The sequence below is a fragment of the Oncorhynchus keta genome, chromosome 22 (genome assembly GCF_023373465.1).
Source record: "Oncorhynchus keta strain PuntledgeMale-10-30-2019 chromosome 22, Oket_V2, whole genome shotgun sequence".
Lineage (NCBI taxonomy): Eukaryota > Metazoa > Chordata > Actinopteri > Salmoniformes > Salmonidae > Oncorhynchus > Oncorhynchus keta.
The window spans coordinates 54,680,679-54,692,842 of NC_068442.1; the positions used below are offsets into that span (position 1 = coordinate 54,680,679).

At 51.2% G+C, this 12,164-nt stretch overlaps 1 protein-coding gene across 1 annotated transcript in view; it reads left to right on the forward strand.

The window, feature by feature from the left end:
* The window catches only part of tprg1 (tumor protein p63 regulated 1), an 81,301-nt gene that overhangs the window by 8,937 nt on the left and 60,200 nt on the right, over positions 1-12,164 (forward strand). The window contains 2 exon segments of the mRNA XM_052475653.1: positions 6,543-6,609; positions 6,611-6,720. Coding sequence (XP_052331613.1) covers positions 6,543-6,609; positions 6,611-6,720 — 177 coding nt within the window.

The following is a 12,164-nucleotide window of genomic DNA, read 5'->3' on the forward strand; positions in this document are numbered from 1 at the left end:
TGTTCCCAGCCAGCTCACCCGGGGAATGTTCCCAGCCAGCTCACCCGGGGAGTGTTCCCAGCCAGCTCACCCGGGAATGTTCCCAGCCAGCTCACCCGGGGAATGTTCCCAGCCAGCTCACCCGTGGAGTGTTCCCAGCCAGCTCACCCGGGGAATGTTCCCAGCCAGCTCACCCGTGGAGTGTTCCCAGCCAGCTCACCCGGGGAATGTTCCCAGCCAGCTCACCCGGGGAATGTTCCCAGCCAGCTCACCCGGGGAATGTTCCCAGCCAGCTCACCCGGGAGTGTTCCCAGCTCACCAGGGAGTGTTCCCAGCTCACCAGGGAGTGTTCCCAGCCAGCTCACCCGGGAGTGTTCCCAGCCAGCTCACCCGTGGAGTGTTCCCAGCCAGCTCACCCGTGGAGTGTTCCCAGCTCACCCGGGAGTGTTCCCAGCTCACCAGGGAGTGTTCCCAGGTGTTCCCAGCTCACCGGGAGTGTTCCCAGCTCACCAGGGAGTGTTCCCAGCTCACCAGGGAGTGTTCCCAGCTCACCAGGGAGTGTTCCCAGCTCACCAGGGAGTGAGTGAGCGAGGGAGGGAGGGAGAATAAGAGAGACTGAGAGGGACGGAGAATCCATGCCACCGTGAATAACTTGTGTGTGTGTGTGTGTGTGTGTGTGTGTGTGTGTGTGTGTGTGTGTGTGTGTGTGTGTGTGTGTGTGTGTGTGTGTGTGTGTGTCCTTCTGACATAAATGACTAGGAAAACGTTTCTCCTTGTTAGACTTAGAGGTAGGCCTGTTCTAGTCCAGGGTGGACCTGGTCATAGAGGCTGTTCTAGTCCAGGTTGGGCCTGGTCATAGAGGCTGTTCCAGTCCAGGGTGGACCTGGTCATAGAGGCTGTTCTAGTCCAGGGTGGACCTGGTCATAGAGGCTGTTCTAGTCCAGGGTGGACCTGGTCATAGAGGCTGTTCTAGTCCAGGGTGGAGTGGTGGATCTGGTCATAGAGGCTGTTCTAGTCCAGGGTGGACCTGGTCATATAGGCTGTTCTAGTCCAGGGTGGACCTGGTCATAGAGGCTGTTCTAGTCCAGGGTGGACCTGGTCATAGAGGCTGTTCTAGTCCAGGGTGGACCTGGTCATAGAGGCTGTTCTAGTCCAGGGTGGACCTGGTCATAGAGGCTGTTCTAGTCCTGGGTGGACCTGGTCATAGAGGCTGTTCTAGTCCAGGGTGGACCTGGTCATAGAGGCTGTTCTAGTCCAGGTGGACCTGGTCATAGAGGCTGTTCTAGTCCAGGGTGGACCTGGTCATATAGGCTGTTCTAGTCCAGGGTGGAGTGGTGGATCTGGTCATAGAGGCTGTTCTAGTCCAGGGTGGACCTGGTCATAGAGGCTGTTCTAGTCCAGGGTGGACCTGGTCAGAGGCTGTTCTAGTCCAGGGTGGACCTGGTCATAGAGGCTGTTCTAGTCCAGGGTGGACCTGGTCATAGAGGCTGTTCTAGTCCAGGGTGGACCTGGTCATAGAGGCTGTTCTAGTCCAGGGTGGACCTGGTCATAGAGGCTGTTCTAGTCCAGGGTGGACCTGGTCATAGAGGCTGTTCTAGTCCAGAGTGGACCTGGTCATAGAGGCTGTTCTAGTCCAGGTGGACCTGGTCATAGAGGCTGTTCTAGTCCAGGGTGGACCTGGTCATAGAGGCTGTTCTAGTCCAGGGTGGACCTGGTCATAGAGGCTGTTCTAGTCCAGGTGGACCTGGTCATAGAGGCTGTTCTAGTCCAGGGTGGACCTGGTCATAGAGGCTGTTCTAGTCCAGGGTGGACCTGGTCATAGAGGCTGTTCTAGTCCAGGGTGGACCTGGTCATAGAGGCTGTTCTAGTCCAGGGTGGACCTGGTCATAGAGGCTGTTCTAGTCCAGGGTGGACCTGGTCATAGAGGCTGTTCTAGTCCAGGGTGGACCTGGTCATAGAGGCTGTTCTAGTCCTGGGTGGACCTGGTCATAGAGGCTGTTCTAGTCCAGGGTGGACCTGGTCATAGAGGCTGTTCTAGTCCAGGGTGGAGTGGTGGATCTGGTCATAGAGGCTGTTCTAGTCCAGGGTGGACCTGGTCATATAGGCTGTTCTAGTCCAGGGTGGACCTGGTCATAGAGGCTGTTCTAGTCCAGGGTGGACCTGGTCATAGAGGCTGTTCTAGTCCAGGGTGGACCTGGTCATAGAGGCTGTTCTAGTCCAGGGTGGAGTGGTGGACCTTGTCATAGAGGCTGTTCTAGTCCAGGGTGGACCTGGTCATAGAGGCTGTTCTAGTCCAGGGTGGACCTGGTCATAGAGGCTGTTCTAGTCCAGGGTGGACCTGGTCATAGAGGCTGTTCTAGTCCAGGGTGGAGTGGTGGACCTTGTCATAGAGGCTGTTCTAGTCCAGGGTGGACCTGGTCATAGAGGCTGTTCTAGTCCAGGGTGGACCTGGTCATAGAGGCTGTTCTAGTCCAGGGTGGACCTGGTCATAGAGGCTGTTCTAGTCCAGGGTGGACCTGGTCATAGAGGCTGTTCTAGTCCAGGGTGGACCTGGTCATAGAGGCTGTTCTAGTCCAGGGTGGACCTGGTCATAGAGGCTGTTCTAGTCCAGGGTGGAGTGGTGGACCTTGTCATAGAGGCTGTTCTAGTCCAGGGTGGACCTGGTCATAGAGGCTGTTCTAGTCCAGGGTGGACCTGGTCATAGAGGCTGTTCTAGTCCAGGGTGGACCTGGTCATAGAGGCTGTTCTAGTCCAGGGTGGACCTGGTCATAGAGGCTGTTCTAGTCCAGGGTGGACCTGGTCATAGAGGCTGTTCTAGTCCAGGGTGGACCTGGTCCCAATTGGGGGAACTGATTAGTGTTTCTGATTGGCTTAATGCACCACCAATAATGACCTGTGGAGCTTCTCAAAATAAAGTTTTCTTCACCTCAAACAGCAAGTAAACAAAGTCTGTTTTTAGAATCAATTGAGAATTACAAATAGTTCCTCAATCTATGTGAAAAATCTTTCCTGCTCTCTCCCTTTCGATAACCCCTCAGCGTGAAAGAGAACAATGTCATGATAATAGGCCTACCATGATTACTTCTTATCAGTGCTTGACGTGAACTGAAACAGGTGCTGGTACTGTTTATAGTTAGGTGTTAGGAGCTCCACAATACTCTTGAGCTGATATTCTATGAGAGGAACAGGAGCTCAAGCAATTTGACGTTCCGGTACTGAGCTCTGGTGAACTCCTGCCCAAGTCAACCACTGCTTCTTATCCGTGCTGGACTTTGACTGAAATAGGTTTCAGTACTCAGTAGGTTCAGGAGCTCCACAAAAAGCTAATATTCGATAAGAGGAACAGGAACAGGAGAATTTGAGGTGCGTCTGCTCCGCTCCCGGTGAACTCCTGCTCAAGTCGATCACTGCTTCTTATCCCTTGATCAACTAGTCTACAGCTGTGTCTGTCCTGATCTCACTGGAGCAGGAAGCTCTGAGGGCACAGACTATTTGATACAATGTTGCAAGTTTTCTGAAGCACAAGCTTCAGACAGTTAAAGGAGCAGGAGGAGAATGATTGGATCAGGTTGCATTTGTTTTTTTTCTATTTTTTTCTTCTGGTGATGTAGATCTCTGGCTCCCTCTTGAGTCATTTGTGTCTTATTTCATCAAACAGTACAAGCTTAAAGCGTCAGACAAGCTCAATGCATATAGTTGATTTTATTCAAACACATAGGGTGTGTCTATATATGGAAAAATACACATTGAAACATTTCGACCAATCGGTCGACTAAGATTTTTTTTTTAGCCGGGGACAGCCCAACAGTATGTATGGTCCTATTCACCTCAAGCTATCCACTGTAACAACCATTTTGCCCCAACAATATTACACAGATTTACAGCTGCGGATGAGGTCCATGATCATTGGTGTGGGCGTAACAATCCCTGTATGACTGACCAATGATGCGACCCCAGTCCACAACAGCACTTCATACTCACAAAGCAGTGTCCGTTATCCTACCATTATCTTGGTTCATACCCACAAAGCAGTGTCCGTTATCCTACCATTATCTTGGTTCATACCCACAAAGCAGTGTCCGTTATCCTACCATTATCTTGGTTCATACCTACAAAGCAGTGTCCGTTATCCTACCATTATCTTGGTTCATACCTACAAAGCAGTGTCCGTTATCCTACCATTATCTTGGTTCATACCCACAAAGCAGTGTCCGTTATCCTACCATTATCTTGGTTCATACCTACAAAGCAGTGTCCGTTATCCTACCATTATCTTGGTTCATACCCACAAAGCAGTGTCAGTTATCCTATCATTATCTTGGGCTAGAATCTCAGGGCGGGTGACATCACCACACAATGGCTACTAGTGCTGTGTCTCTCTTGGTCTTTCCTTGTTGACTTCCATCCTATCTCCTCACCCACCTGTGTTGTATCCTATCTCCTCACCCACCTGTGTTGTATCACAACTGTATTGGAGGAGAAGGTACAAGGTCCCTCCCCTCTGACCTTCTCAATGGGGCTTTGAGGCGTTGAGAGAAATTGAGGAAGGATGAATTGGGAAAAGAGCCTACCACTCACCTGCCAACTAGCTAAATTACTTCCTCCTCCTCATCATCATCAACCTCAGCAGCCCACAGAGCAGACTGTGAAGTCAATCTCACCCCCCTACCCTGCTACATTCAATGACCTCCCCCTTCCTCATCATCAGCGGCAGCATCCCGCAGAGCAGACTGTGAACTGAGTCAATCTAGCACCCACAGAATTCATTTTTGTGTGTATTTAATTCTGCACAATTCCCTCCGATCATTATATAGTAGGCCGGCACAGCAGGAGACTAGTGAATCAAAGCTTTACTCTTGTGTTTCTCTCTGTTCTAAACTTTCTCTGCATTCTAACACTTTTTGCATTTTATGAATCAAGTTGTGCCTGACCGTGAAAGAAGTTGATAGTGTATTGAGGGGAAATACATAGGTGGGTTGTTATATAGTGTGAATGTTGTGCTATTGTTTTGCTGTGAGATTGTGAAATTGAAAGTGGCCGAGTGCTCACGGGTCCCCACCTCTCTGTCGGGTCCACGCCTCTCTGGGGTCCCCGCCTCTCTGTCTGTCCCCACCTCTCTGTCTGGTCCCCGCCTCTGTCTGGTCCCCACCTCTCTGTCTGGTCCCCCGCCTCTCTGTCTGGTCCCCACCTCTCTGTCTGGTCCCCACCTCTCTGTCTGGTCCCCACCTCTCTGTCTGGTCCCCGCCTCTCTGTCTGGTCCCCACCTCTCTGTCTGGTCCCCGCCTCTGTCTGGTCCCCGCCTCTCTGTCTGGTCCCCACCTCTCTGTCTGGTCCCCGCCTCTCTGGTCCCCGCCTCTCTGTCTGGTCCCCGCCTCTCTGTCTGGTCCCCGCCTCTCTGTCTGGTCCCCGCCTCTCTGTCTGGTCCCCACCTCTCTGTCTGGTCCCCCACCTCTCTGTCTGGTCCCCACCTCTCTGTCTGGTCCCCACCTCTCTGTCTGGTCCCCGCCTCTCTGTCTGGTCCCCACCTCTCTGTCTGGTCCCCGCCTCTCTGTCTGGTCCCCGCCTCTCTGTCTGGTCCCCGCCTCTCTGTCTGGTCCCCACCTCTCTGTCTGGTCCCCGCCTCTCTGTCTGGTCCCCACCTCTCTGTCTGGTCCCCACCTCTCTGTCTGGTCCCCACCTCTCTGTCTGGTCCCCGCCTCTCTGTCTGGTCCCCACCTCTCTGTCTGGTCCCCACCTCTCTGTCTGGTCCCCACCTCTCTGTCTGGTCCCCACCTCTCTGTCTGGTCCCCGCCTCTCTGTCTGGTCCCCACCTCTCTGTCGGGTCCCCGCCTCTCTGTCGGGTCCCACGCCTCTCTGTCGGGTCCCCGCCTCTCTGTCTGGTCCCCGCCTCTCTGTCGGGTCCCCGCCTCTCTGTCTGGTCCCCGCCTCTCTGTCTGGTCCCCACCTCTCTGTCTGCCTCTCTGTCTGGTCCCCACCTCTCTGTCTGCCTCTCTGTCGGGTCCCCGCCTCTCTGTCTGGTCCCCGCCTCTCTGTCTGGTCCCCTCCTCTCTGTCGGGTCCCCGCCTCTCTGTCGGGTCCCCGCCTCTCTGTCCCGGGTCCCCGCCTCTCTGTCGGGTCCCCGCCTCTCTGTCTGGTCCCCACCTCTCTGTCTGGTCCCCGCCTCTCTGTCTGGTCCCCACCTCTCTGTCGGGTCCCCGCCTCTCTGTCGGGTCCCCGCCTCTCTGTCGGGTCCCCGCCTCTCTGTCTGGTCCCCACCTCTCTGTGGGTCCCCGTCTCTCTGTCTGGTCCCGCCTCTCTGTCGGGTCCCCACCTCTCTGTCGGTCCCCGCCTCTCTGTCTGGTCCCCCACCTCTCTGTGGTCCCCACCTCTCTGTCTGGTCCCCACCTCTCTGTCTGGTCCCCACCTCTCTGTCTAGTCCCCACCTCTCTGTCTGGTCCCCACCTCTCTGTCGGGTCCCCGTCTCTCTGTCTGGTCCCCGTCTCTCTGTCTGGTCCCCACCTCTCTGTCATGTGTTTGGTGTGAAAGAGAATGTGTTTTCATCGTAACTTCCTTCCCGTCTTCAGGGTTGACCATTGGAACAACGAGAGAGAGCGTGTGGTGCTGATCACAGACAGCTCTCTGCTGATCTGTAAAGTACGACTTCGTCATGCTCAACTGTGAACACATACAGAGAATCCCTCTCAACTTTGTGGACCGCATCACCCACGGCAACTTCAGCTTCCCCCAGCGGTCTCTTCTCACGTAGGTAACCCCTTCGTCTCCATCACTGCCTCTCCTCTTCCTCCTTATCCTCCTCCTCGTCCTCCTTTCCCTCCTCTTCAACAATTGTCTATAGGCATTTTCCCAGCTAATTGCAGCAATGCACTGTCCTACAAGCGTCAGATATTAAACTCTGTAATTGTCTGTACTAGTAATTGTTATCTCTGTACATGTTTGTCCTACAAGCGTCAGATATTAAACTCTGTAATTGTCTGTACTAGTAATTGTTATCTCTGTATGTTTGGTAAATGGCTGTTAAACAACGTCACCTTGAATTTGTACTAGATTTGCAAATTCACTATCAACACAGCAGTTTTGCATATGTCCTGCCGAACAATCGATCTACTCTTTGTTTTTGAGGAAGTGGAACTACAGATGACCGACCACTAGTTCTTTAACGTTGTCGTGGTCATTTCCTGTATTGCTAAACATTGAGAGAGCAAACCACACACTAGTCAGAGTTATATTATAAAGTCCATCTTTAATTATATATGATCTTCACCATAGCCCTGTTTGACTCTCAGATCATTAGCTATAAATGATCAGTTTACTCTCCTAAAACGAGGTTCTACTTCTCGTTGTTGGTTCAACATAGTTGAACATAGTTGGTTCAACATCAACGTGCTAAAACATTACCTCATCCAATGGCATATATCAATTGTCAGTTTCCCCTCTAGGACACCCCCATCTCAGATACACCTCCTCAAATCAAGTCAAATCACATTTTATTTGTCACATACACATGGTTAGCAGATGTTAATGCGAGTGTAGCGAAATGCTTGTGCTTCTAGTTCCGACAATGCAGTAATAACCAACAAGTAATCTAACTAACAATTCCTAAACTACTGTCTTATACACAGTGTAAGGGGATAAGAATATGTACATAAGGATATATGAATGAGTGATGGTACAGAGCAGCATACAGTAGATGGTATTGAGTACAGTATATACATATGAGATGAGTATGTAGACAAAGTAAACAAAGTGGCATAGTTAAAGTGGCTAGTGATACATGTATTACATAAGGATGCAGTCGATGATATAGAGTACAGTATATACGTATGCATATGAGATGAATAATGTAGGGTAAGTAACATTATATAAGGTAGCATTGTTTAAAGTGGCTAGTGATATATTTACATAATTTCCCATCAATTCTCATTATTAAAGTGGCTGGAGTTGGGTCAGTGTCAATGACAGTGTGTTGGCAGCAGCCACTCAATGTTAGTGGTGGCTGTTTAACAGTATGATGGCCTTGAGATAGAAGCTGTTTTTCAGTCTCTCGGTCCCAGCTTTGATGCACCTGTACTGACCTCGCCTTCTGGATGATAGCGGGGTGAACAGGCAGTGGCTCGGGTGGTTGTTGTCCTCGATGATCTTTATGGCCTTCCTGTAACATCGGGTGGTGTAGGTGTCCTGGAGGGCAGGTAGTTTGCCCCCGGTGATGCATTGTGCAGACCTCTCTACCCTCTGGAGAGCCTTACGGTTAAGGGCGGAGCAGTTGCCGTACCAGGCGGTGATACACCCCGCCAGGATGCTCTCGATTGTGCATCTGTAGAAGTTTGTGAGTGCTTTTGGTGACAAGCCAAATTTCTTCAGCCTCCTGAGGTTGAAGAGGCGCTGCTGCGCCTTCTTCACGACGCTGTCAGTGTGAGTGGACCAATTAAGTTTGTCTGTGATGTGTATGCCGAGGAACTTAAAACTTGCTACCCTCTCCACTACTGTTCCATCGATGTGGATAGGGGGGTGTTCCCTCTGCTGTTTCCTGAAAGTCCACAATCATCTCCTTAGTTTTGTTGACGTTGAGTGTGAGGTTATTTTCCTGACACCACACTCCGAGGGCCCTCCCCTTCTTTCTCCCTGTAGGCCGTCTCGTCGTTGTTGGTAATCAAGCCTACCACTGTTGTGTCGTCCGCAAACTTGATGATTGAGTTGGAGGCGTGCGTGGCCACGCAGTCGTGGGTGAACAGGGAGTACAGGAGAGGGCTCAGAACGCACCCTTGTGGGGCCCCCATGTTGAGGATCAGCGGGGAGGAGATGTTGTTGCCTACCCTCACCACCTGGGTGCGGCCCTTCAGGAAGTCCAGTACCCAGTTGCACAGGGCGGGGTCGAGACCCAGGGTCTCGAGCTTGATGATGAGCTTAGAGGGTACTATGGTGTTGAATGCCGAGCTGTAGTCGATGAACAGCATTCTCACATAGGTATTCCTCTTGTCCAGGTGGGTTAGGGCAGTGTGCAGTGTGGTTGAGATTGCGTCGTCTGTGGACCTATTTGGGGCGGTAAGCAAATTGGAGTGGGTCTAGGGTGTCAGGTAGGGTGGAGGTGATATGGTCCTTGACTAGTCTCTCAAAGCACTTCATGATGACGGAAGTGAGTGCTGCGGGCGGTAGTCGTTTAGCTCAGTTACCTTAGCTTTCTTGGGAACAGGAACAATGGTGGCCATCTTGAAGCATGTGGGAACAGCAGACTGGTATAGGGATTGATTGAATATGTCCGTAAACACACCGGCCAGCTGGTCTGCGCATGATCTGAGGCGCGGCTGGGGATGCCGTCTGGGCCTGCAGCCTTGCGAGGTTAACACGTTTAAATGTCTTACTCACCTCGGCTGCAGTGAAGGAGAGACCGCATGTTTTCGTTGCAGGCCGTGTCAGTGGCACTGTATTGTCCTCAAAGTGGGCAAAAAAGTTATTTAGTCTGCCTGGGAGCAAGACATCCTGGTCCGTGACTGGGCTGGGTTTCTTCTTGTAGTCCGTGATTGACTGTAGACCCTGCCACATGCCTCTTGTGTCTGAGCCGTTGAATTGAGATTCTGCTTTGTCTCTGTACTGACGCTTAGCTTGTTTAATAGCCTTGCGGAGGAATAGCTGCATTGTTTATATTCGGTCATGTTACAGACACCTTGCCCTGATTAAAAGCAGTGGTTCGCGCTTTCCAGTTTCACGAATGCTGCCATCAATCCACGGTTTCTGGTTAGGGAATGTTTTTATCGTTGCTATGGGAACGACATCTTCACTTCTGTTGACCAGGGCCCCATCTAGTTCCCTTCTGTTGACCAGTGCCCTATGTACTTCCCTTCTGTTGACCAGGGCCCTATGTATTTCACTTCTGTTGACCAGGGCCCTATGTAATTCACTACTGTTGACCAGGGCCCTATGTAGTTCACTTCTGTTGACCAGGGCCCTATCTAGTTCACTACTGTTGACCAGGGCCCTATGTAGTTCACTTCTGTTGACCAGGGCCCTATGTAGTTCACTTCTGTTGACCAGGGCCCTATGTAGTTCACTTCTGTTGACCAGGGCCCTATGTAGTTCACTACTGTAAAGTTAGCTTTCACCACAGCCACATTATCCTAATGTAAAGTTAGTTTTCCCCACATCATCCTAATGTAAAGTTAGTTTTCCCCACATCATCCTAATGTAAAGTTAGTTTTCCCCACATCATCCTAATGTAAAGTTAGTTTTCCCCACATCATCCTAATGTAAAGTTAGTTTTCCCCACATCATCCTAATGTAAAGTTAGTTTTCCCCACATCATCCTAATGTAAAGTTAGTTTTCCCCACATCATCCTAATGTAAAGTTAGTTTTCCCCACATCATCCTAATGTAAAGTTAGTTTTCCCCACATCATCCTCATGTAAAGTTAGTTTTCCCCACATCATCCTCATGTAAAGTTAGTTTTCCCCACATCATCCTCATGTAAAGTTAGTTTTCCCCACATCATCCTCATGTAAAGTTAGTTTTCCCCACATCATCCTCATGTAAAGTTAGTTTTCCCCACATCATCCTCATGTAAAGTTAGTTTTCCCCACATCATCCTCATGTAAAGTTAGTTTTCCCCACATCATCCTCATGTAAAGTTAGTTTTCCCCACATCATCCTCATGTAAAGTTAGTTTTCCCCACATCATCCTCATGTAAAGTTAGTTTTCCCCACATCATCCTAATGTAAAGTTAGTTTTCCCCACATCATCCTAATGTATTCAGAAGAATGCTATGAATAATTTAACCTGGAAGGTATAAGCACTGGTTCAAGCTGGCAGTTATGAATGAAATTAGTTGTTACCAGACCCCCAAAAAGAGGATGAATGGGGAGAGAGAGAGAGATTTTACAGGAGGGAGAGGGAGAGATTTTACAGGAGGGCGAGGGAAGAGAGAGGCAGAGAGAGAGGCTCTCTGTGTTCACAGGGCTCTCTGTGTTCGCCTTGGCTCTCTGTGTTCACCTTGGCTCTCTGTGTTCACAGGGCTCTCTGTGTTCACAGGGCTTTCTGTGTTCGCATTGGCTCTCTGTGTTCGCCTTGGCTCTCTGTGTTCACAGGGCTCTCTGTGTTCACCTTGGCTCTCTGTGTTCACGGGGCTCTCTGTGTTCACAGGGCTCTCTGTGTTCACAGGGCTCTCTGTGTTCACAGGGCTCTCTGTGTTCGCCTTGGCTCTCTGTGTTCACAGGGCTCTCTGTGTTCACAGGGCTCTCTGTGTTCACAGGGCTCTCTGTGTTCACAGGGCTCTCTGTGTTCACAGGGCTCTCTGTGTTCACAGGGCTCTCTGTGTTCGCCTTGGCTCTCTGTGTTCGCCTTGGCTCTCTGTGTTCACAGGGCTCTGTGTTCGCCTTGGCTCTCTGTGTTCACCTTGGCTCTCTGTGTTCACAGGGCTCTCTGTGTTCACCTTGGCTCTCTGTTTTCACAGGGCTCTCTGTGTTCACCTTGGCTCTCTGTGTTCACAGGGCTCTCTGTGTTCACAGGGCTCTGTGTTCGCCTTGGCTCTCTGTGTTCACAGGGCTCTCTGTGTTCGCCTTGGCTCTCTGTGTTCACAGGGCTCTCTGTGTTCGCCTTGGCTCTCTGTGTTCACAGGGCTCTCTGTGTTCGCCTTGGCTCTCTGTGTTCACAGGGCTCTCTGTGTTCACAGGGCTTTCTGTGTTCACCTTGGCTCTCTGTGTTCACAGGGCTCTCTGTGTTCGCCTTGGCTCTCTGTGTTCACAGGGCTCTCTGTGTTCACAGGGCTTTCTGTGTTCGCATTGGCTCTCTGTGTTCGCCTTGGCTCTCTGTGTTCACAGGGCTCTCTGTGTTCACAGGGCTTTCTGTGTTCGCCTTGGCTCTCTGTGTTCACAGGGCTCTCTGTGTTCACAGGGCTTTCTGTGTTCGCCTTGGCTCTCTGTGTTCACAGGGCTTTCTGTGTTCGCCTTGGCTCTCTGTGTTCGCCTAGGCTCTCTGTGTTCACAGGGCTCTCTGTGTTCACAGGGCTCTCTGTGTTCACAGGGCTCTCTGTGTTCACAGGGCTCTCTGTGTTCACAGGGCTCTCTGTGTTCGCATTGGCTCTCTGTGTTCGCATTGGCTCTCTGTGTTCGCATTGGCTCTCTGTGTTTGCATTGGCTCTCTGTGTTCGCATTGGCTCTCTGTGTTCGCATTGGCTCTCTGTGTTCGCATTGGCTCTCTG